The sequence below is a fragment of the Falco cherrug genome, chromosome 13 (assembly GCF_023634085.1).
Source record: "Falco cherrug isolate bFalChe1 chromosome 13, bFalChe1.pri, whole genome shotgun sequence".
Taxonomy (NCBI): Eukaryota; Metazoa; Chordata; class Aves; order Falconiformes; family Falconidae; genus Falco; species Falco cherrug.
In genome coordinates this window covers 23,154,505-23,181,684 of record NC_073709.1, presented here as the reverse complement: position 1 = coordinate 23,181,684, position 27,180 = coordinate 23,154,505, and the positions used below count along the sequence as shown (strand labels likewise).

At 38.5% G+C, this 27,180-nt stretch overlaps 1 protein-coding gene across 3 annotated transcripts in view; it reads right to left on the bottom strand.

Annotated features, from left to right (window-relative positions):
• SYT14 (synaptotagmin 14) overlaps positions 1-23,991 on the bottom strand; it is a 94,116-nt gene extending 70,125 nt beyond the window's left edge. For all 3 annotated transcript variants that reach the window (XM_055726113.1, XM_055726114.1, XM_055726115.1), the window contains exons 1-2: positions 23,870-23,991; positions 10,633-10,680 (exon numbers count right to left, since the gene is read on the bottom strand). In XM_055726113.1, coding sequence (XP_055582088.1) covers positions 10,633-10,680; positions 23,870-23,882 — 61 coding nt within the window. In that variant the 5' untranslated portion in view covers positions 23,883-23,991. The remainder of the gene's footprint in view (positions 1-10,632; positions 10,681-23,869) is intronic.
• Positions 23,992-27,180: the final 3,189 nt, after the last annotated feature.

Sequence of the window (27,180 nt, the reverse complement as noted above, 5' to 3'; positions counted from 1 at the left end):
GAGAAAAGTATGCTTTCAAGTATTGCACACTTGATCTTTTAAAACTAGGTTTAAACTTTTATTTTTATTTTTTTACTTATGCTTATATTGTTCAGGAATCAAAGCTGCTTTGGGCCATCGAAATAGATGCTTAAGGAAGTTAACCGCAATCTAAAAGTAACTGGAAAGCACAATGCTTTTGAATTTTTTCTCCAGTACTTCCTAGATACTAATTAGCTAAAAAAGGCACTGTATGCAAACTGTATCGTTCTCTATGGAAACACAGTATCTGATGACATCCTTCTGGAGTAAAAAAAAACCACTGGCTGATACCTTACAAAAAGAATGAAACTTTAGCTGCAGCGAGACTAATTAATTATTTATGTAATTCAGTGTGAACATAGGACTTGAAAATTCTATTTCCTTATCAGTTTGCATCTATGTAAAGAATCTTACAATGCTTGTTCACAGATAAAGCATATTACCAAGTTTAAATCCTCTAATGTATTATTATAAAGCCACAAAAAAAACCCCAAAACTGTATTTCAATAGTCCACATGTAAACATGTACAGATTCCCATCTACCAAAAAAAGGTTTTATACATCACATTAATCCTTCAATTAGTTTCTCATAGCTGAAGCGTCAAGCAGTTATACTTTGTACACAGAAAAAAAATGGGGGTTTTTTGCATATGAAATACATCTCTGCCACATTCAGCACCAGAATTATTTTGATTCAAACCACATTGTCATAAATTCCAATTGGTTTGGGCATTAATTGTACCATGAAAAGCATTTTTAAAACTCCCCAGAGATTCCCAATGGTTTCCTCTACCATCACAAACTAGTAGAAAGGCAATATTTTCCCATAGTCATATTTCCAAATCAAACTTCCTACTTCCATAAATATCATAATTATCCTCAGTTCTTTAAAAAATGATTTTTTTAAATTCATAATACAACAGTTTAAGAAATATTAAAAGAACAAATGTCTTACTACAATGTTATTAAGACTAACTGAATTGCTAGCTACAGAAATGGCAGAGAAAGTTATACTCATTACAGAAGTATTACATCATCATCATTTTAATTCACTTTTATTATCATCATCACTAGAATTAGAATTATTATAACACAGAAACTTACCATCTTTTCATCTTAGATACCAAATTAGCATCTTTCTCAAAGAAAAATTTCCCTATTATTCGACATATTTTCTTTTCCAAAAGGCATTTCAAACTCTTCAGAAAATAATGACATCTCCAAATAAATATCACCAAAACAACAAAAATCCTCATACTAAAAGGCTTTTAATGTTTTTAATATGTACCTACCCCCAATTACATTTAATATCCAGTCAATTATTTTCAGAGCTCGCACGCTCCACATCATAATGCTCACTTAGCTAGCAATATACAAAGCCACAGCATTATCTTAGTGATGTTTGAATTATTCATTTACAAAAGCAATACTATCTCTTCTGTGCACAAATTAAGTAACTAGGGGGTATGAGCCAAAAGAACCTCAATTACCTTTAAGATCCTAGCACAAAAACATATGAAATGAAGAAGGTATGCTTGTTTTTATTTATAACTTGTTTTGTTTAAATTTTTTTACAACTTGATCTATTTTAGCCTTTAAAATTCTTTTAAATAAACAGGCCTGTTGTTTTGTATTTACTCCTGAAGAATAATTATTTACTGTTATTATTTTTTACACCATTACGTCCTGACTTTACATGAAAATAACCTGTGTTGTCCAACTCAAAAATATTTTCACCCAAATGCTATTCTTTGCTACTCATCGCTTCATACCAACTTTCTGACTTGCATAAGAAACTAACATGTTTTCAGAAAGCTGAACAGGTTAGTGAACCAAAAAATAAGATTCATGCCTTGATTGCCTTTTCTTCATGCTTGAATTACTTACCTCCAAACAGCATATATTTATCTCTTACAGACAACTTATGTCATAACAGAAAAAAAGCAACCAAACAAATCTATACCTCAGAGTCAGCTCAGAATTAAAATACTTTGGTCTGACTGCTTACAGGAATAAGAACTGTATTTTCGTATGTGTCAGTTTACATGTGTTTCTTTTATGACTGATTCCATAGGTTATTATAGTTACTCTAAAAGTAAGTAATTGTACTTGAAGGTTAAGTAAGATTTTTTGCTCTTTCTAAACAGCTTTTCTTTGACAAGGTAGACTCAATACACAAAGTTCCACATTAATTTAGCTGAATTACTATCTTCCTGTTTGATGGAGTAGTTGAAGAAGCAATCACAACTGAATAGAACCTAGTTTACCTAGACAAAATGCTACACCTACAGGGGGCAATATTTTATCCAGCATTGTGTTAAAAGACTAAAAAAATTAAATTCTTGACTACCTGCACTGTTTTACAAGCAAGACAAACTCTATGTGGCAGCTGACATTACTATAGAATAGTTTCCCATATAACAAACAGAAGCAACTTCACCACAAAAACCGACTAGCTGATGTTTCTGCTAAAAGTCAGTGACAATGAATTCTGAATTCCCTCTCAAAGTTTTACTAAAAGTGTCAAAAGACAAAATTCCAAAACTATTTCCTATGCTTCCTCTTTTATTTTGTATTCATCTTTCTCCTTTCTCTCATCTAAAACATTGGGGCTATGTAATTCCTTTCTACAAATGTACCTATTTCTTCTATGTTTTGCCAAAACAAGCATTAGGAAAAATGTTTTAGTTCAACTTAAAACAGAATTAAATCTCCTCTGTTAATGTTTTTAATTTTTTAGCTAAATTTAGGTAACATTAAAACTGAAGCCTTTCTGTATAAAGATGCTACCCCCTTCAACTCAAATCTGTATTTTGCCTTTCATCTGCAGCACAGACTTCTTCACTTAGCCCACTGCTGATGGCTACATTTGTCAGCTTATTATTTTAATATACACTGCTAGTCTTACGATGTTCTTTACTATGTGTTTGTTTCTCCTGCATCTTGCACATTGTTATACAGCACGTTTACACGTTCTCTGGTACAAATTACAAGCACTACCTGTGTTTCAAACATCTGAAGTATCTATATTGAGTATAGTACCGTGACATGCAATTTTAACATGGAAGTCATCTAAAAATGAACATAAACCTGAAATGACAATTGAATTTCCCAAATAATAAAATTACTAACTAACATGACCCTTTCAGAAGCTTTGAATGACCGACAGGATGAAATCAGGATGAAAGTGTTTGTTTAACTTTCTATTTGGAATAACAACATCCTTTAAAAGTTCTATACATAAACCTTTCAAAGTAACACTAGGGAAAACAGAAAGCTTACATTATCTGAAGTGATACATGATGCCATTTAAAGGTTAATTTATAAAAAAATGTCAGATACCTAACATTAAGTAAAAAATAAATGTGCTTGTTTACATGAAAAAATTTACTGGAATTACTGTATGATGTCAGCTACACTGGTCTAACTCCACTGTCACTTTTATTCCAGTGGAACGTTATCAGGAATAATAGCAAATTTTTACCATTTGGTTTATGTCACTTCACACTGGCTGAAGGATAATCTGCACAGCTACAGAGCTAAATCAGAACTTCTTTTTCCCCTCATTTTCCTAACACCTAATTAGGACTAATATGAAAAAAATATGTTTTAATATCTAGATTCCAGGGCTTCCTTCACATAGGAAGAAAGTTTAGAATGTATTCTAATTTTAAAAATCAATTTATTTAATTTTATTTTGAGCAATGAAATTAATTGACTAAATATTTACATCAAATAAAGTTCAATATACTTCATAAATTATAGTGTCTATTAATAAAGACTTGGTTCAGCAAGTTAACTAGTCACATACAGAACTGTACAAAAACACTTAGCAGCAACTCTCGTATTGCCTCTGCAGATTGTCTTTTACAGAATTCCTTTCCTTTTAAAATACTACGCTGAAAAAAACCTGTCTTCTGGAGATAAATTTAATTACAGGAAAGAAAGGACCCTGGGCTCAAAACATCACTGTTCTAAGAAAGAATTTAGGAATAACAGAAGCCATAGTCTGAGATGGAGATTTAAACTTTTGACAGAAATCTTTTCATTCCTAAATCCTCATGGGCTGCGGAAGTTGTTTGCCTGCCACCCCTGCTGCTTTACCAGTCCCTCAGTGCCTTTTCTCTCTAACATGGAATTCATCTCCTATTAAGTCCCATCTCACAACGGAAATCTCTGAAAAGAAACAGCAAAGGAAGCATTGCATTGCTACTTGGAATAGACATAGATCATGGAATCATCTTGATCACCCCCAAATCCCAATAATCTGTTGCAATTACATAGCATATTACACGACTGTATTCTCCACACAGTGGGTAAGGGAACAGCAGTGATTATAGATTTTTTAATGGCACTCGAATAATCCCGCCAGTGCAAAAGTTTTAAAGACCTGTAGGGGTCTAGAGACTTGCAAAACTTCATAGCTACTATGATGTAACTCTCCACTACTGGGGGAAAAAAAATGTAATAAAAAATCTTTTAAAACCACATTTTTCCTATCAGCCACTACAATTAACAACAAAGTGTGAGACTATCCAGGATTCAGATTTCTGAACAGCGCAGTCATTAACTGAGCTACATAGCAAAGTGTATCGTACTCCGGAGTAAAAGCGATTATACAAACATTTTAAGTGAAGAAATGCCAGTTTGGATATAGCGAAGTTCTTAAACACAAAACTCGCTATGGAAGAAGAGTTACTGTGAGAGTTGGAATTACGTGACCCCCAGTAGCTGCTGTTTTCCAGCAGACTCTAAACACAGGAGAACACACAGAAAGTAAACATTGCTTCCTGCATGGGCATCAATAATCTCAAAGAAAAACTATTTACTCCTTATTTTCTCTAGTCCAAAATGTATACAGATTAGCTTTCCAACAGAGTGCAAAACTTAGTATATATTCTGGTGTTGTTAATTCTAACATTATTACTTTCATTTTTTAAATACGTAGCCATACTTGGATAGTATCTCCCAGATTTATTAAGTTTAGCACTCATGGGGTTAAGGACACAAAATTTCTTCTAGCCTGGAAAAAAAATATCTGTTTGTCTATTTAAAATTAACTACAGCACAAATATGAACACATCGATTACATTATAAAAGTAGCTTTAATTGTGTATACTTTTTAATGAAGTTTTTATTTGTATCTCTGTAAAAAGAGAAAATGCACTTTACTTTGCACTGTCCACATCTTAACCCTTAAATGAGTAGAAACAACGTATGATATTTTACATTAGTGTGAGGTTACCTAATTTAAAGAAATTTGCCACCACCTGTGGTATCACCTTTCGCTTGATGAAAAACCAGAGCAGAGGAAAAAGGGGAAAATTATTTTGTTTCTTTTTCAGAGGCCCTTACTTAGTGTTCACTATCATAAAAACTGTAATATAATTTGAGTATCAGACTCAGTTGACTTTGAATAAAATAATGTTTCTACTTGTAAAATGAAACTCATGAATAAGTATGAATTTTTTCCATTTGAATTAAATGCAGTCGGCAACTTAACATTCAGATACATGCAAATGGATAAGGATAGTTGACCAGCACATTAAAGAGGACATGGCTCTACTTAAAACATATTCTGACAAAACAAGAATTCATACCTTCTTATCTTTTCAAAATTTTATTACAAGTGACATTTTTCATTGTCAGCTAAAGACATTGTCTCTTTGCAACTTCCTTCTTTTGCATATTAAAGAGCACTTCTGTTCCATTATTAGTCACAAAGGCAGTTTGCTGAATAATTTCCTTTGTTTGCGAGACTGCCACAACAATAGAAAGAACAGCTTGCAAAAGAAAAAAGGGCTAAAAGATAATTTTTAAAAATCTGTGCAACTTGAACCTTACTCAGATACTCAATCCACATATCCATGAATTAATTAAAAAATACAATGCTGAGTTAGAAGTACCATTTTGCTTCACCTCAAAAATACATAAACAACAAAAGGTGAAAGAGACCTAAAAATAATATGACCATACATTTTGTTCTTTAATGTCACTTTCATGTCATACAGTATTACACATATCAGAATATATTAGAGGGGGTTTGTTCAGTTACAACTCAGTATAGTACACACTCATCACAAGTCTGTCTCATCTATACAAACAGAACCTGAAGACACCCTTAATTAAAATATTAGTACATCTAACAAAAGCCACGTTAGACTAGCAGCCTAGCTACAGTGCAACTACATAGCCGAAGTAAGATATAGTTTTCTGAACTCTGATCTCAATTTCCCTAAATTCTGTTATACACATAGCAAATAACCAAAGGAACAACTTAACACAACTCCCATGATTCTCTCAAAAACATCTCTGTGTTAGGAAAACAGCCAGCAAAAAGGCAATCCTTTAACTGGGTAATTTCAGGAAACCCCTGTCTGTCACCTTCTACTGTCAAGAACCCTAAGTCACTGAATTAAGTGACTCAGTCACTACTAAATAAACTAAACAGGACTCTTCTTTCCTTAGCCAAATATTCAATTTGTATTGTCAGACAAGAAGTAAGATTTTGAGTATGTCTGTGTACATAAAACAAACTTGCATTAAATAATAGAAGTAAACAAGAAGTTCATTTATAATAAAAGCAAAAGTATCTTTTTCCTTTTTCAATTCAACAATGTGTAAATACAAAATCACACAAACAGTTCAACTAACATTTACCTATGTTAAACACAGGAGTCACAAATTCCAGTGCTGTTATTACCAAAAGTCTGTAACTGATGATACTTCTTTACAGTTCTTGTGCAGCTGCAAGGTGACTTATTCTGTATTTTGCAGCTATTAGATGTTACATAACATCTAATTTTGTGTGCCACAAAACAGCACATTTTCAGGACACTCAAACCCCATATTTATGCATTTAGAAGCAGCCTCTATTTAAAAACACATACAAATTAGTTTCCAAGGCTTTCCAGAAAAACCTGTCAGTCATCTTACTCCCTATCAGCTCTCTGCAGATTCTTCTCAAAAATGTATGAATCTGCTGAAAGGAAACTGAACATGCAAAACACTATAAAAATACTGTGAGCTTTCTTGTGCATACTAGAAGTGGACCCACCACAGTGTATCTTGGGCAACTGTGGAGCTATAACACCACCATATGACAGGGGAGCAGGCCCTGTGCTAGAGAGTTGCTAACCAAGCAATTGTGAGTTCTGTATTGATACTGTCGTGGTATCATATTTACACTAGAGTTCAGATAATCTCAGATGTTGAATAAGCATTACAACTGTACTTGCAAATCTTTGAGTCTTAGAAAGCTTCAGATAAATCTACCAACCTAATTAGTTTTATTTATTTCAGTGGAAGCATTGTTAACATCAAAAATGCTTTAATGATGCTTTTGAATGAAAACACAACTGTTTTAAATGTAAACACAACTGTTTGCAGTCCCAATATTGCAGCCTAGAGTACCTAAAAACCTGAAGATAACAAACATAAAAAAAAACCAAAACCTTTTTTTAGCCATACTTCTGACTAATCTGAGAAATGCAAAATTTACAAAAAATGTGAAGTTTCCAATTATTTTCATTTTAACAGCTGAATATTCTTAGAGCAGATGCTTCCTTTTTAAGCTTTGGGTTTTGTATTTACATTTATGACTTCATATATAGGCAAGATATTTTCATTAAAGAATTTGAGCCAAACAGTGTGGTCACACATAGCCCAGCAGACCTTTCTGGTCCCTTTCCACATTTCATCATCTGATACACCAAGGTACCTACTTTGCTGGCAAAAATGAATGGGCAGGCAAGAAAAAGACAATTTAGGAGTGTGTTAATTACCAGCAACAGTTTTTCTTCAAGTTGTATAAACGCCATATAAATTCTAATTACATTCCATCACTTGAAACCGGAAAGTTTTCCTGTGCATTATTGATACAAGACACATGCTTGCTTGTTTTTCCCTCTTCATGATTCAGTACAGGACAAGTGAGAAGAAACAACACTTTCATATTAGTTGCTTCTCAACAACATACTTGGAAGGACTATGAGAAAGATGGATGGACAAGCAACGCGCAAATGTACACTGGACGTCTCTAAGATCTCTAGTTACTTAAGCTGGCTATTTACTACTGATCTTTCTTCCAGAGTTCCACATGGGCACTCTACAGAAAGCATCAGAGGCTTTCAGACAAATGGCAAATGCGGAACCATTTTGTTAAACACCGCACCACATCCTCAGAGCCCCATGGACGGCCTGCGATGAAAATGAGTGAAACACTAGGAGTGCCAGGGTGTGCTCTCCCGGCGCCACAGTCACACAGACACCAGCAAAAAAGGAGAGGGGGACAGTGCAAACTTACCTAGCACCAGACAAGACTACAAGGACATATCCACGGGTCAGTGTATTTAATTTGTCCATCAAACTTTTACAGTGAGCTCACAGTTGGAAAAACGGCTTGGCTTGCACAGCACAGCCAAGAGATGGGGAAGAGGAAGACCTCTACCCCACAAAACGTTTCACCTCAATCCTGTGAAATAAGCTTGAAACAAGTACCCAGTGGCATTAAGGACAGAGCTGGAAGGTCTGATTTGATCAGCTCCAGACTGCTGGCAGCCAGGAATTCCCAACTTGGAAAGGCATTCCTATTTAGAGGAGGACAATACGGGGTCCTGAGCATGCACTCTGATCCTGGCAAACAAGCAGGCCTGGACAACAGGTAAATAAAGTAACCCTTAGGAGCCTGGCCACTGGTCAGACCATAAAAACATCTTGAATGCATATCAGATGAGTAAAGTCTTAGATAAAGTAACCAAAACACTACACAACTGGAAGATTAGTGATACGATGGCAAGCACTTTCTGCTTTATATGTACACCTCAAGCAGGGAGAGAGGATGGAGAAGAATGCACCTGCTCCACACACCGCAAGGGAAAATGTATCGGTAACATGGCTAGGCGCAGGGGCACACAATACACATGAAAACTCATCGGAAGAATAAAGGAACCCAACATATTGCAGGCATAAATGGCACAAAGAGAGGCACTCTTTTAATCACACTTAACCCTAGGCTAATTTAGAATCACCAATACTAAAACGTTGGTTCCATGCAACTGTTTATCGTATCGTATCAATGACAAACAGAGCTTAGGATCTGATGTTCAGGCATAACATAACATTAAAAAACCAAAAGTACATCTTTTCAATTTAGCTTCCCAGCAATAACATTAAAAACCATACAACACTGCCTCCAAGAATGCAGAAAAACTATTGTTTCTTAAAAACACTACAGTACCCTAAAATAAATAGGGATAAGCAAGATTAATAGATTTTGAAACTTTATCAAGCAGGCTTCCTGAACCAAATGAGTTTCATAATTCAGAAAGAAAACCAGAGTGTATTACCAGAGCACTGTGTGTACCAGCTTGTACATCAATGGAAAAATAGAGGCAGCAATAAAGAAGTTTTTTTAAAAAACAATGGAGAACAAAAATACCACCAAATCATAAAAAGGAAAAAGTAACCTCCCCTCCAAAATGACAAAGTAGTAATAAAAAAAGCAAGAATGAAATTTACAGTTTAAAAAAGCTGAAAATTGTTTTTAATTACAATACTGTCAAACCACACACAACACTCAATTACTCTTTTAAAAGATATTTGAAAAAGATGGCTTGTGATCATTAAGTTATTTTTAACCTTAACCAGTAGAATTAATTCTGAGGTTAGGAGATATTAAGGGGACATGTTAAAAAAACCCTGATTTTACCAAAACCTTTAAGTGAATGCAATGGAAACTAAGCTCTACTCAGAGGCCAAACAAAATGTATTGCTACCAAGTATGATGTGGTTTGACAATACTATTGAGCCAGTCTAACACTTGGCTGTTGTCAAAAAAGTCTTGCAATCTTCCTCCTCTCCCAACACACTTTCTTATTCCTTTCATTTTGAAAGTGCTGAGTGAGAGTCTTCTGACCTAATGTTGAGTCAATTGAAGGAACTAATCCTTGAAGAAACTACTGTTTTATCATGGTTATTATTAGCTTTCAGATCAGAACACAGAGATTCAACAGCAATGCTGCAAAAAGGAGTGTAGGGCTGGCAAAAGGGACAGAAAACAGAACTGTATCTAGTCAATATATCAGCTGAGCTGTTCTGTCAAACTCCAACTTCAGTTATTGTAGCTCAGCTTTAAACCTCTAGAAGTCCTCCTTGGAGCACAGCTCTGTTTCATGCTGTCAATTACTGGCTTCATTACTGACACGGTTGTTTTCAAAAAAGTCTGAGTCATTAGGATCTCAACTGAAAACATAAGCAGAGATTGCCAGTCCATCAGCTGTTTAAACTATCCTCACAACTTTCTATTACTACTAAAAATCAAATTATCCTACAAACGTCTAGACAAGGCAGAGATCAAAGTTTTTGTGGTTTCCTATCACAGCTGATCATTAAGAACTTTCATGAAACTCAGTGAATATCGGAAGAGCACATTTTTTCCTTCTTGTAAAAAATAAGATTTCATTTTGGAATTTCACACTTTTTCTTTTTTTCATTGACAGTGTCAGCACCAAAATATTTTGCAACACTAAGATCCAGAAAACATAAAATCGTAACATTAGGTAGTAGATTTCTCTACCAGTACTAATCTCAAGCTAAGAAACCATCGCTTACCTTTTCTAATGCAGATTAGCTCATGCACACCACAAGTTCGTTCTCCACCTATGTGGAAATAAATCATTAGAAAACAGTAACAAGTGAAACATATTTAGCTCCTTAATAAGGCTTATAAACAGTGTAAAAGAAAAAGCTGTAAACCCATGTCATTTAATAAAAATGCAAAAGATTTCTTTAACAAGTTTTCAATTAACACATTGTATCCTTTGGAGAAAATAGATGTAATGATGGTGCAGTCTGAAGAGTTTTACATAGGGTTTATACAGATGAAATTGCAAATGCAAGCAAAGTAACTGAAGCCACGCTAAGATTTCCCAAGCATAAAACATGATTTCCTGTTCTGAGGGAACCACCATCTACAGAATTCTCAAAATATCAACAATATTTGTTACATAATAGAATGCCAAAACAATGTTATTATTCCATGGTAAAAAAAAAAAAAAAAAAAAAAAAAAAGAAAGCCCGTTACTAAAGGTTGAGTTTACCTGGAATTTCTCCTTTAGAAGTGGGTGTCTTTTTAATTAAACAGCTGTATAGAATTTGGGACATTTATACAAGAACGATAAAACTGGTGCTAGAAATATTAAGCTTTAGTTTGCATTTTAATAAAAAACATATTAACATTATAATTACAGCTAGTAAACAAAACACCGATACATAATATACCTAGTGAGGACAACGAAGGAATCCACAAAGGAAGGACAAAACATTCAGTCAACCCTGCTGAAGGAGGAAGGTGTGACACAGGGATGGGACATGAAAAACCTATTTCTAAGCCTTGCAGAAGGAGGTATGGCAGTTACAAACTACTGAAGGCATTTTTTTAATGGTATCTAGAAAGTATTAGAAGAGCAGGGTTCTTTTTATTATGATTACTTTATATTGAATACATTTACAGTATTCACAATCCTCTTTTAAAAAAATATGTTTTGGAAAGACACACTCCACAGTCAAACCTTAAACTGCAGGCTACACCAAGCTATGGCTAAGATAGGCCGTACCCCAACGCCCACTAACCCCTTCTCTGCTGACACCACCAGCCTGCACGTGTATGAATACAGAACTGAAGGGAACTGCCTTTTTCACAGGTTTTCATACCCAGTTCTCTAGAACCCCATAAAAATACAGAACAGACAGTTCCCAGAACTCAAAAAACATCTATTCCATATGCATTAATCGGTACTGGGCTCCAAACACTGCATCACACACTAAAACAAGCTTTAGATAACAAAACTTTTCCATCTCAAAAATGTGGAAATACATTATCTCCTTCATTCCATAATACAGGAATCATGCCACACAATAAAGGATATTATGATATAACATCAACTAGTATTTAAAACCCATAATTTATAACACTAACAGATGGTGGTGTAAAAGTTTTAAGACACCTGTATTTGGACTTAAATTTACATTTTAAAGAAGTAACTGTAGGAAATGCATATATTAGAGGGGGAAAATGATCAAATAAATGGAGTAAAACATAACTCTTCTATAAATAAAATTAAATGCCTATGAGGTATGAACTTAAAAAGAATCCTCATTTTATATCATCATACCTTTTTTTTCATATCCAGTAACATGAAATATAAGCCTCAAAGGTACTTTTGAAAGGGAAATCAAGTACCAATGAGATTGAGGATCCCATGACTTTTGTACAGTTGTCACCATTACAAAACCCAGTTCTAAAAGCAATGTAACAACTGCCTCTTTTCAGTGCATTCTAGCAGCTGGACAATATCCTTTTTGGAAGGAAAACATAATGAAAACTAAATAAACAAAATAATCCAGCTTTAGGACAACATGGCATTAAAAAAAACAAACGTTGGAAGAAGATGACAATATTCTTTGAAGTAGTTGCAAAACAGAAACTGAGTGCCTGAAACTCCTCCCTGTATCTTCTTCCCCCAGTAGACTTAAATTCAGCAGCGAAGAAAGAAGAAAAATTACCGGGGAAAAATTTTTTTCTTCATTACACAGATGCTAGACAGTTATTTAAAAACAAAGATTCACCTAGAAATTACCGAGTCAAGAACAGCAAGCATTAGATTTTAGTTATATACTGCCCCCAGTGAAATCTACCAGCTTGAAATATCATAAAATACTAATTTTAAGTTTGGATTTTGCATCACTACCTATTGTTTTCTAAAGATAGATATCTTTTTTCAGTCGCTTAGATGCTAAAATGTGATGGTGTTCTACTAAATAAAGGCTTTACATTAATTGTCATGTTACTTTTTATTGACCACAAGGCTATCTAATAAATTTATAAATTTTAACATGCATTTATTCAGAATTTTTTTCCTTTTTATTTTGTTAGAAAATGCTGAATTATATTCCTCATTTAATAGGTGATTAATCTATCACTTTTTCCAAACTGCTTTTGAATGGAAATCAACTATTAAATAAAAATATATCAAGTGATCTACATGCTCTGAAAATAAAGTTGAAGAAAGTATATTTTATCTTTTAAATTAACCTGTTTATTAAACACATGAAATATTACCCTCATATGACGTGCACAGATTCTTTTTTTTCCCTAGTCCTCGTCAAAACTGTGGAATTAATACGTTATTGACACCTTGCTTTTACTCACAGATTAACAAACACACACAAGTTTTTCTGTCTTTCCAACTCCCAAGAATCTCTCAGCTTTGAATAACCTAGTCATTGAAAGAAACTAAACTGAAAATATAAAAACATTTTGCATGACAGGAAGACATCACCTGCTAATTTAGTATTTCAGTCTGAAAAGACTGGTTTTGTGTCAGTAAGCCCACAAACCCCAAAGGTCATCAGTATGATCTTAAAATCTCTTAAATTTTAGTCTTTAAATGTTACTTTAAAGTAATTGATTTTAATATAGCAGTAGTTCACCATACTTTTATAGTTAATTAAAATTTAAGTTTGATTTAGATACAAAGTATTATTAATTCTATTTCATCTTGACTACGAACATGATCTCCTACTTAACAGTGCAAAGTTTTAAGCGAGTTTGCATCTCAAACTACATAATACTTTACCCAAAATGTAATCTGAGAATACAAAAAAAAACCCCTGGGGACATACAGCTTTTCATAATTTCATGCAATGGAAGTAAAATGCAAAATCATGAAAGATGAAGTAATTTTAGAACTGCACACTCAACAAAACATTTGAATTTTCTTGAGCAAGAAGGACCACCTAGTGGCCCTAAAATCTAAATAATTCAAACATTTAGCACAAGTAAAATGGCTAGATGCTTTACAGAGACAGCTGAAACACCTGGTGAAGTTTAATTTTCTCAATTTAAGACACATATTTTGCATATCAAATCTCTACTTGCCAAGATGACTATCACACCCAAAAGATGAAAAGTTGTACATCAAAGAAGATAAAGCACCACCTGAATTTTGTATTGATTAAACTGGAATATTTTATGTCTTTATGAAAGCAGTACAATTCAAAATTAAAAGTTTACTATGGTTGGACTTTAGTTGAAACTCCGCTACCAGATGCTGAAAATAATTGGCTAGGAAATTTAACATAGGCATCATCACAGAGTGATTTAGGTTGGGAATGACCTTTGGCGCTCCCAGAGACTTAAGAGCAGGACCACCTTTACAGGAGGTTCCTCTGGGCCTCAACCAACCAAGTTTTGCAAGGACCACGATCCCTTGATCTCCAGGCACCACCGGTTCCTAGGGGAAAGCAGGGAAGGTGTGACCCTTCTCACTGGGAGCACTTCTTCCTTACAGGCAGTCAGATTATCCCATTGCTTCATGTGCTGTCATGGTGCACCTGGAGAAACCACGTCCACTTCTTAGATCCCCTTACAGAGCAAAAGGCTGCAGTGAGTCCCCTTCAGGTTTTCCTGGACGACACAAACATATTCCCTAGGCCTCTCCTCATGTGAGGAGAGCACACCTTCGCAGCACTCTGCTGGAGTCTTCAGTCTGTCAGTCTCTCTCACACTGGGTTAACACGGCTGGATGCACACGGCTGGTCCACATTCAGCTTGCTGTTCACCAGAACCCTCAGGTTTTTTTGTGCAACTGCTCCTGGCCAGTCTGGCCACAGCTTGCAGCGCTGCGTGAACTTGGACTTTCCATTTGCCTGTGTTGAAGCTCATGGGGTTCCCTCCAGCCCATTCTTTCATCTTGCTGAGTTCCTGTCAGACAGCAGCCCTGCCCTCCAGCTTACTAACTGCTCCCCTGCCTGGCATCATCCCACAAACTCAGTGACGGTGCATTCCATCCCTTCAACAAACACACACACGGTCTCAGTTCCAGTATTGGTACTGTGGTGCAATTTAGGCTACTGCATATAAAATACATTATTCTTCAGTTCAGCAACAAATCCATGTTAGTAGCAGCAGCAGAACACTACAGGGTATCACAGAAGTCTTCCTCAACGGGGGTGCATTTTGGAACATAGTTTTATATGATTAATTACTTTCCTGCTGAGGATTGTATTTTAAATAGCACTTTCATAAGTTTGGACTACATTCAATAAACATTCACCTAACATTCCATTCAACGTTAGACAACTATTTTTTCACTTGAAAAACCCATGAAATTCCAGTGCAGAATGACAATACCACACAGGCTGAGCAGCACAACCAGCAGTGCAGCATTCATTACAGCCCTTGAGAGCCCACCTCGCCGAATTACAGAGGGGCAGCGGCTGCTGCCCATGCACAGCGGTGGCAAAGCACATCCATTTCAGCAGAGCTCCTTCACTCCTGCTCTGTGACTCCCATCAGACACAGCCATAGTCAATCTACAGATCACAGGTGAGGCTGGTCACCTGCCTCAAGCAGGCAAGACCGTCAAATGAGAAGGAAAAAACAGTGCTGTGCAGCAAATGCATGAAGTAGAGGTGTTATGGTGCAGAAATGCAAAACAGGATACAAGTGATAAAGCCTAACACAGTTAATGTTGACATCTCCAAAGCATGTGGAAATACTAATGCTTTTGCTATGAACACAAGATGCTTATGAAACCCATTCTTACGCTAAGCTGTTTCATATAACATACAATAAATTCATTCTAAAAGACAACTATAATGAAAGCATTCTGGCTTACAGATACCAACAAATCTAATCCTTTAAAAACTGCCTCCTACCATGAACTGAATTTAAGGAAGAATCTGGTTTTAGATGGACAGACAGCTAACTGGAAAGGAAAATAAAGCTGAAAAGACTTTCACAGAACAGCAGCTCTACAGCTGGCATCAGTATGGTGTTTTTCCAAAAAGGTTACATACACCCATTAGCCCATCCTCACTCATGGTATAAAATCGCCTCTGGACTCCTTTAGTATCCTTTTTCACCATTTTAGCCTACAAATAATATTGCATATATAAAAAATGAAATATTTAACGTTGAATGCTTGGAAATAGTCGCAAAGCAAACTAAAAAGCAAACAACATTTGAATTCATTAGGAAAGACACAGCAAGTTTAAAAAAATAAAATTTGTTATTTTATATACTTATTATGCGCCCACATCTTGTATATTTTGTTGAATTCTGATGTCTTCTCTGTCCTACCTCAGAGAATAAAGTAAAACCACAGAAGTCACAGAGAAAGGCAAAAGAAGTCAATAAAAACGGTTACATGTGAGAAGTGATTTAATGTACCAAGACTCTTGGACCTGGCAAAAAACCACAACAGATGGTGGATGTAAGCATGTGAATAAAGAACAATTATTTACTGTCTAACCCACTAATAAGAAAAGTAAGTATCAGATTAAATTAGCAGCAGATGTGTTCAAGACCAGAAGTTTTCAAGAGTAAAAGTTCAAAATCAACATTCTGGTTTTATAATACAAACTCCTACTGCAAAGGCTGTCTTCTCTGCTAGCACCACTAAAAATTGTTGCTACCTAGTAATTTCTTAGCCTAAGGATATGGTCATTTACCTGCCCTGACTTAAGAGTATTTTGCTCGTTGTTATCCAACCATAAAAGTAATGACAAGCATTAAAACTTTCTACATGGAAAATATTTAATTATATTTGTAATCAACTGAACCAATGACACTGATCAATTAATTAACAATCAATGACAATTAATCAAGAACAGCATAGCCATTTCTGGTTTTTAAACAAACTTTGCATCTGATCCTACACACAATGAAATAAATGGAAGTATCTCCATGGGCTTACAGAAGCCAAAATGAAATGGAGATAGCTTAGAAAATCCGTGCTATGTCACAAAGAGGTTCTCAGGGATCTTCTCACCCCATCATGAAAATAATATCATCTCAGTGTTCTTTCCACTCAGAATAACCACACACTTCTCTTTCCCTAACTGACAACTGAAATATAAATAGCACTTTTAAAAAAAGATTAGCAAATTCTTTATTTTACATTGTTCTCAGTCAAATACCACTTCAGATAACTCTTTGCCCTGGTTTCAGCTGGGATAGAGTTGTTCTCTTCTTAACAGTAGTACCGTGCTGTGTGTTAGCTCTGATGTGAGAACAATGCTGACAGCACGCTGATGGTTTTGGTTGTTTCTAGGTAATGTTTATCCGAAATCAAGGACTTTTCAGTTTCTTGGGCCTGGCGAGGGAAGAGGGCTGGAGGGGCACAGGGAACTGGGAGGGGACGCAGCCAGGAGAGCTGACCCCAGCTGGCCAAAGAGGTATTCCATATCACACGATGTCATGCTGAGTATATAAACTGGGGGAAGGAGAAAGAAGGGGGGGACATTCAGCTTTATGGCGTTTGTCTTCCCGAGTAACTGTTACACATGACGGAGCCCGGCTTCCCTGGGGATGGCCGAACACCTGCTGCCCATGGGAAGCGGTGAATGAATTCCATGTTTTGCTTTGCTCGCATGCGCGGCTTTTGCCTTACCTATTAAATTGTTGTTATCTCAACCCTCGAGTTTTACATTCCTTTCTGATTCTCCTCCCCATCCCTCTGGGTGAGGGGGAGTGAGTGAGCAGCTGCGTGGTACTTGGTTGCCCGCTGGGGTTAAACAACAAGCGTCTTACTAGTGGAAATGGAGAAACACAGTAACTGTAACTAGCAACAAAAAACATTCAGCATAGATGGATCGAATCTGACTGATATAAAACCTGTGGATATATTTTAAAATAAGAATGGAAAGAGAACCAGCAGCTACAAGAATTGTTCCTTCACTGTAAATGACAAGAAGATTAAATATACATTGCCAAGCAAGGTATGGTGCTATCTAATGCTCTGGATATAGAAAGAAAGATGTCATTAACAAAAGTTGATAGCAAAAAAGGGATGAAAAGTTAGTATGAGTTTTAGCTAATTCCTACAGTTATTACTTAACACTACTGAACCACCACTCTAGAGCAAAGTTTTACAACAGAAAGTAATCTGAGAAATATTTCTTTTTTTTCAGTGATTGATGATCTATGGACTTCTGTGTATAATTTACTTTAAAAGTGTACATTTTAATAATTTTAGTTATTTAAATTCTAAGAAAAATATACTCACAGAAATAGCATCAGTAACTGGATTTCTCATATTTCACATAGTTTCTGATACAAAGGGAAATTACTACAAAGAATTTATATTTCAAAAGAACCCAGTTAATAGGAAAACTGCTTATTTTAGACCACAAAACAAAAATACCTCCAAGATGTGTGTCAATCATACTGAAACTACCACTCCACATCAAAGAAGATGCTCCTCTGCAGAGTGTGACCTATTGGTTCACAAACTTAACACTCATTTTCTGTCTTCATTAACTTTCAAAACCAGCCCAAAGCTTCTCCATCTTACTCTGGAGACAGATTTACACGAAAAAAATCAGAAAGTATCTCCCACATCCAAGAGTTAAATAATCAAAAGTTAAGAAGTGCAAGGATTGAATGCTGACTTGAAATCTACTTCAATCCCCAGGTGCACATTTAGTTTTACATATGAACATCAGACCTTTGCTTTACGCAGTTCAAAACCTGACAATATTCAGGAAAAAAACCTGAGAATATCAGCTGTGGATCCCTCACACCATTCATTACAAAAGCTGGAAGAAGTGTAATTGAATCAGGCTGGGAATAAGGTGAAAAGAAAATATGACCTAATGGTAAAAGCAGTTGAAAGTTGTCTGGAAGACAGCAAGACTTTCCTCCCTTGTAGATCCCCTGTATTTTGATGGGCAGTAATATAAGCCAACATTTTTCATCAGCAACTATGTTTGCTTTCCTGCATGCCCACCTTGAATGCCAAAAATTCCCATTTGCAAAAGTGCTAAGCATTAAAAACAAACAGAATTCAATAAGAATTTCACTTTGAATACATCAACTGTTCTTATATCAAGTATGATGGTTTCAACTGAGCCCACAGGGAGCTTGTCAAAAAAGTCTGTAGAGCATTAGAGGTTAGATTTATTTTTTTTTTTAAGGTAACCCATTCTATTACCTAGAAGGTGATGGAGACCTAACGGCTTGCTTTATTTCAACAGATAACACTACAGTGATGATGGTGTACAAAGTTTTACTGTCATCAGCATATAATGCACAGAATCATCCCTAAAATGACAATAAAAAAATAAGTAACAGGTAACACTCACTGTATAGTTTCCACTACAGACAGTGAATGAGAATATGACAGCATTAAATAGATTCCATGTGGCTGATCAAATCTGATACCCCGACATTTGATCCACCCTACGTTTGACAAATGTGTTTATAAGTGTGCCTAAGTACAAAACATGGCTTCTTATGTTTAGGCTTTATTTAATACTGCTGCTCAAGTCCTGCCCTGGCTGCACCAACTTGGATTGAGAAGCACTTCGGCCAATTCAGGTCAGCGCTAACTTGTGGACCTCTGCCTCTGTGGCATCTTATATCCTTCTAGTACATGCTGCAATGACACCCAAACATCCCAGGTAACTTGGAAGTCAAGATAAAACTGTTCTCTAGGCAAGATTCAACCTATGAGCCATACATACGCTACTCCTACCTAAGCACTGCATGCAGCTCGTTGATCTTTTGTTTCCTTTTCTGGATTCTGGAAATCTGCAATTAGACATAGTTTTCACGCAACCTATATGAAGCAGTGTTCTAAATCCTCTCTCTTCTTATTGCCATAAAAAAAAAAAGAAGTAGGTTCATTCAGTAATTTTTGGTTTTGCTTCCCAAGGAAATGAGAGTTATGTAATTAAACAGTTCATTTCCTGCCCCATCCTCCTATTGCTTACAAATTCACTGGTTAACTTAAGCCAATATCGACATAAAGTTTTAGGAACTTAACACTTTTAGGATTCTATGTTTCGTGAAAATTCAGCAGTCAAATACAACACAAACACAGACACCCACCAAACACACGGACAGCCAACCAGCTCATAAATCCCTGCACTGCACACACAGCTGCAGCTGCCTGTTCCCAACCAAACAGCTGGTAGATGAGGGAAGAAAGGGAGGACAATTTTGTCAGAAACATCAGAGAGCTCATGACACTTCAGAGACACTCAGGCGATGCAGGAACAAAACGAAAGGTATTCAAAAAGCCTAGACAGGCGATGAGGACCTTGGCATGCTACATCAGGAAGGTCAAGTGTTACACTGGTAGGACCACAAAGGAAAAAATTTGGGAAGCCATGTTCATTAATCTCACTACTCTAGCAATAACTTCCTAGATAACAGCACCACCCTGTAATTCTTTCTTCTCTACTAGATCCCTTTTACCTGTACAGCTCATTATTCTCTTTAATACTACTTCTTAGTGTTTAACACTTAACTCCTCACAATGGAAACCACAGGAAAGAACTTAAATTCAAAAAGAATTAACTCACTCTGAAAAGGTTCATTTCTAAATGTATTCCCTTCCCTGAGAAACATACACTTTTGTGTAGTCTATACCACATTACGATATGTTCAAGTGCAGCCCAAAAACCTGGTAAAAGTAGATTCATGAGGATATGCAAGATACGCAATTCTGCCTTAGGTTACAAAGCACCCCACTGCAACCTTTAAATTTCTTTTCTTTCCTCCATGCAATGCGATGTGATTTCCATTTCTAGCTCCTCACCCAGTCTGCAATTCAATTGAACTCTTAAAGCAGGTGCCAAAGTTTTGCTCAGAAGAGGAAAAGCGGCACAAAAATCAAATTAATGCTGCCATGAGGAACATTACCAGGGCAATGCTGAAGGCTTCTCAGAAGTGACTCCTCAACTCTCCCTCTTCCCAGTCACAGCAAACTGCCACAAGACCCCAGGTCTGACAGCCACAGGTGGGAGGTTTTTAATCTCAAGACTGCCTACCAGTCTGGTCTTACTACTGCTTTCAGTTCGGCCTTACTCTCTACCACGTTTGCCATCCTCCACGTTCTGATACTCTCCATATTAGATGAATTCACCCTTTCCCCATGAAAAAGTGGAAATATTAAGCATGAAACTTTGTATCTTAAAACAGAGCTCCTACTTAATACTAACACCATTTTTATTTTGGAAGAGAAATATACAGAAATAGGAACTGTAAATCCAATTCTTTAATCCCACTTAAGCCAAATTTTTTCCAGTTGCCCTCTGCTGTTTCCTCACAAATCTGAGCTTGCTTGACTTATGCAGACTATATACCTGATGTCCTTATAAAGAAATAGAAAAGAGCACGTTTCAACATATTAACTTTCTAAAGAAAAAGATGTAATTGTTCCCACCATCACTAAATTAAGGCTTTCAACTTGGTCACAGGAAGAATACTTGTCTTTTAAAAGTCCGTCAGTGATCATAATGCATAAAAGTAACAAAGCATTGTCACTGACCAAAATGACAATGGTCATTGGCCATGGCCAACAGCTCCCTGGTTCTCTATAACACCTGATATAAAAATGTGGCTTTTTCTAAAACCTTTGGAGTTTCATGTAAGAACACCTATAAAGAGGTATACTGACAAAGTGGCATGGGAAATAGTACTTACAAGTATTTAATAACCAAAAGCACTTAATTTCTTGCAGCTAACAAATCCTATTTTAATTTGAGCTCTTTTAATTTTGTGCCCTCATATAACTGTATATGTCTTGCTTTGAAGGAGTTTTGAACTATTTTATATTTATTCTTCAATCAGAAGTTTTCAATCTTACTTATTTCCCATGACTTCACCGGGGAAACAAACAAAAAAAAAAAAAATCAAAACAACCTGGACAACTGCAGTGTCTTTAAAACTGAGCAAAGTATCTTCTCTGTTTACTTAAATACATTTACAGATTTACTTGGACACAAAGTAAATTCTGTATCTTGACCCTGCCCTGTGGTCTGATCCTGAATTCAACAGTTAGTTTTCACCCAAATCAAACTCACATATTTCAACACTGCTGGCCAGGACACAGCACTGCTAATCAGGGAAGTCAAGGCAAGCTACTGTTGCACAGACAGTAGGGAGAGAAGACCAAGACAAAGAGTAAAAATTTTAACACCTACTAACAAACCTACAGCAATCAGCTATTCAGCTGAAAACAAAAGAGGATGCTACATGCCTGCTACAGACTACAGCGCAAGTACACTGCATTTTCTGTCTTCAGGAAGAGTACTAAATCAAAACCTAGCAGATCATTTTCATGATTGGATATTTTCTTTTTATCCCACCTCACATGTAACTACAAACTACGCACCCAATTTTCTCAAGAGCTGAAGCCCCACTTTGGCAATTTCATTTAAGTGTCTACAAGGCAGTTGGGCTACTTCTGAAGTCTGCTCCTAACGAGAAGTGTTGAAATCTTTTCAAAGGCTAGATTGCTTTAATCATTCATGAGTATTTGCTTTAACTTTTAAGAAGTAATATCCTAAACCCTCTGAAAATGTTAAACATGAATTTCACATTTTTGTGAATATTTTCAGATCTAAGAAAACCTCACAGATTTCTGCGATAATGCAGCCTACAATGAAAACAAAAGACAGACTTTGAAGGATTTAATTTCTGCATTTGAGTTATGTAAAAAGTCCAGACCCAGCAGAAATTTTTGCTATCTTCTTGATAACATTAAGAGGGCTTTTCAGCAGAAAACAACCTAGCCAACTTAAAGCTGGCCAACTCAGAGTCCTGGTCCACACACCTTCCAAGACAGGGTGAACACGCAGCTCTGCTTGTGCAGTACAACCTCTTACAGAGGCCTGAAATACTAATTCAAGGAAAATGACAGCACAGAAGCATCGCACATGCAAAACAAACAGCAGCAGTTTGTTTCCTTCCCCCCCTCCCCTCACTGTTTTACTAGATCCTTTAAGTTATAACAACAGATGCTTTCAGAAAGAAACGCCACAGTCGGGGAAGCAGCATACTTTAGGACCTTCTTTTGCTGGAAACCAAGTTCTGAGAATTTTTTTTTTTTTTTAAAGGATTTTTAACCAGGTGCAAAATTACTCTCAGAATGGAGAGGGCAGGTTTCAAAACAAAGCTCTGACACCCTGCCTTTTCAGATAATCATCTCCAAACCAACCCAACAAGTGTCTAGCACACCTCGCTCCTTCCTTGTTGTTGTTGTTGTGAAGTGATGACTAGAAAGATCTGCGGACACAGCGCCAGCACAGCCTGTTAGCTCTCAGCAGCCGGGCAGCCGGCACAGAGCGCGGAACCTCCCTCGCCTGGGGAAGCAGTTTTCAGAGACTCGGGGCCAGGAGGGCCGATGAGTTTTAAAGCAGTTGGCAAAGTCTCTCCGGGAAGGCCGGGCAGGGCTGCGCACGTTCAGCAAGGGCCGTTCCCAGCCAGGCTGCGGGCTGCTCCGCGGCAGCCCCTGGCTCCGGCGCTCCGGGACCCGGCGGCGGGCAGAGGCGGCGCAGCCCCCGCCGCCCCCCAGCGCCGGGGCGGCTCACGGCACGGGGGGGGGGCGGCTCCGTGCCCCCGGGTCCCCTCCGCACAGCCCGGCATCCCCGGTGCGGGGGAGGACGAGGAGGGACGGAAGGATGCCGGCCACCGTGCCAGGGATTATTTACCCGCGCCCGGCGCCCAGGCACGGAGCCGCGAGGAGGGAGCGGCGCCGCTCCCCGCTCCCCTCCGCACGACACGGCCCCTCCGCTACAGCCCCCGCCGCCGGGCCGGGCCGGGTCGGGGGGAGAGAGAGGAGAGGCGCCCCGCTGCCGCCCTCCTCAGCCCGGCTCCGGGCACCGCCGGGCGGGGGTGCCGCTCGGCTCCGGCGCGCCCCCGCCTCACGCCGCGGTGGGAGCCCTCCCCGCCGGAGCCGCCCCCCTCCCCGTGCCCGGGGGAGGAGAGGGAGAGGAGGGGGCTGGGGGAGGGGAGCGATTCGGGGCGAGAGGAGCCCGTTATTGGCCTACTTACCATCAATCGCCATGATCCCGGGGTGGGCCGTACCAAGTGCAGCGCACGCAGGAGAGGCGCTGCCGGGCGCCGCGGCTGCGAGACGGGAGCGCCGCGCGGGGCCGGGCGGGGGCGGCGGGAAATCGCGGGGGGGGGGGGGGGGGGGGGGGGGGGGGCGGGCCGGCGGAGCGTGCCGGGGCGCGTGACTCCTCCCCCCCGGCCGCCACCGCCCTGCGCGCGCGCCCGCCCGCGTGCGGCGGCCGTTGAAGCGGCGGGGCTCGGCGCCCGGCGCGCGCCTGCCCACGGCGGGCTGGCGGAGGCCCCGGCGGGCCGGGCCCGGCCGCAGCGGCGGGGGGGCGGCCCCGGAGCATCTCCCGCGCCGCGGGGCGGGGAGCGCCCGCACTCGCCGCGGGAAGGGCCCGTCGCTCTCCGTGGTCCTGACCGTAACGCGCTGCGACAGCAGCACCCAACGCCCTTAGGCTCGGGGGTGTCAAACCGGATTAACGTTCTGTGCGTCTTCAGAAGGGCTTGACACCTTCAACCTACAGCAGCCTTCAACAAATGCCTGAAGTGAATTTACTGCTGAAAGGGATTCGAAGAAATGAGAAGGGGTTAATGTGTCTGCAGTCCTTTACACAGGGTGAGGGCTTTTTGAGGGGGGCAGGGGGTGCCTCATTGACACTTGGCTATGGCAGGCACTTTCCTATGGCCACACAGCCTGTTCCACTCCCAGCCCTGAGATCCAGCCTCTGATGCTGCTCTTTCCTCTGTCCCACCTGCCACAGGTCCTCCATTCTCCCTTCTATGCCTTTTCCTCAGCTCTCTGGAACTTGGACCAACCTCTCTTCCCCTGGGGGTCTGCAGCTGTTCCACAAAGGACATCCTTCTGTACTCTCCTCCTCGCCCCCCAGGTGCTCCGTGCAAAAGGAGCAGCATGGTGAGCAAAGAGAGCAAGGTCTTGCAACATTTACCACAAGGATCCCAGGAGCAAAAGGACATCCGAGCCGGGCCATGCATGGCTGCTGCAACTCACAGTGAAAACAGCCAAGCAGGTCCGTTGTGTTATGGGGTTTATATTGTGAAAGGCAATGGGATGCACGTAAAAGTCCATTGCTGTGTAGGAAAGTCTCGCTGGCATTTGGAGCTATAAGGAAACAGAACACGTTGGTACATGCAGACAGGTTTTTTGGACACATATGAACTGGCCAAACTAGGAAAAAAATTCACAAGATCATCAGGAGGAATATCTTTGGTACTAATATGATCTTTCTGCCAAATGTTAAGTCACTGTTTAAATCCTGGAAGCATTAATCTCCCTCAGCCTAGCAGCCTTCAGAAATGTTTTGTTGTATGGAAAAATCGATGTGTTTTCCCAATTTCATTCTTCATCTCAGTTAGAAAAAGAAACTTAAAAGTGAGGAGTTTAAAAGCAAAGTCAGCTTGAGCAAAATGGCTGTCTTGGAAAACATGAGTCCCAAATGACAGACATTTGTCCAGATAAGGAGCACCTGTAAAAAGGATCTTCAAAGAGAAAATGTCAGCAGAGCTTAATGGCAAATGTATTCCTCTGTACCAGCACTGACATTTACCTCAGATACCCCGATGATTTTCTGTTTGTTCCTAGAAATTGTTCCAGTCCTGAAGTTTTCTGTATGATTTGTCTTGATAGCCATCTTTCTGACAATATTACTGTATTGAGCACAGGCATAAAGACTCCTGTGGGATCAAGCACACAGAGTTATTATTCTTCCCTACTCTTTTTTTTTTTTATATATATATTTCTCCCCCTGCTTTCGGCAGCATCTCCATATGAAGGAGCTACCAGTCACTGATATCAGCAAAAACTCCCAGGGCACAGACGTCCACCCATGCATAAGCTGGGATTCAGTTTTGTGAGATGTTTAAGAAGCCATCTATAATTTTTGGAGAGCCTCACATGTCATCACATTTCTGTGAATCATGTATGCAATTAACACAGTGGGATGCAGTTCTTATCATTGGACAAACTCTTTTGGAGGGTGAGGAATGAATATATGTTTGTGAATTAGTGATGATTGGAACTCTTAGTCCTGACTTTTTGTTTTGAAAACAGAAAAGAAGCACATAATTTCTACCAAAGTAGCGATTTGCTCAGTTTGGAAAAACAGTTTCAGGACACAAGGAACAAACATGGTTCCACATCAATAAAGAGATGGTATGAAAAGTATGTGCGAGGAACCAAAACACGACTTTTCAGAGCTATGCTGAATCAAATCAGTTCTATTTGTGCTTTAGTTTCACAAGCACATGTTCAAAAATTTCTAAGTCTTATTCAAATATCAGATACTCCTGCCCACCACCATAAGAGTCATTTTTCAGCATCACCAGGAGGGACAAATCTTGAACAAACTTCCAAAACTGAACTATTTCTGTTTTGTTCCCATGGTATAATTGTGACAGCAGAAGCTATAGCTTCATCAATTCCCTGCATAAAAGGAGCACAGCTGATCAGCTTGAACATGTCAGAGGCTTTCCACTAAATCCAATGGGCAATTCATTCTGCTGAAAGCAGTTACATGTGAACCTGCGAGTCTGCCATTTGCAGAAAAAGACAGTGTGACAACACAAGTGTGACTACAGCTCAACACGAGACCTTTAGTAATGGTGATAAATCAGTAACGTACAAATGATTCACAGGTTATCAAGAGTTTCCTGTCAAAGGCAAGAACTATCACCTGTTGTGGCAACAAATTTGCCAACAGCAAGACAACTAACTGACAAGTACAGGATAAATGTTACCCTGTAAGACCCAAAGTTTTCAACAAACTACCTACACAGGAGAAACTACCTACACAGGAGAAACTTCTCCCACTGCACTGATGCGAAGACACTTTGGCAATTAAAATCAAAAGCTGCTGGAAATTTTGGCATTAGGACCATAGGAGTATAAATACATTAAAAATCATGAAGGTCTCAGTTACTGGGAAAACAAGTACAATAATAGAATATCATGTAAGTATATGTATGAGGTACAGTATATTTATATATCTCATAGGAAATAATTCCGTTTTAAGACCAAGTTTGTTTAACGAATCTTAAGGCCATTGTTTATATACATTTTTTGTGTGTGTTCTTTATATAAAAATATTTGCTTTTCTGAGTAGAACTCTGCACTGATTTTTCTCAAAACCAGCAAATATTCTATATGAGATTACCTCATAATTCTAAATTATCTGATCCTTCTTATAAACTGATTCTTCGCACTTTTAAGGCATGATCCATGCTAAACCTATTTGGATTTTCTCTTCCACCTTGCCCATAATTTTAGTATTAAAACAGATAGGATTAAAAGA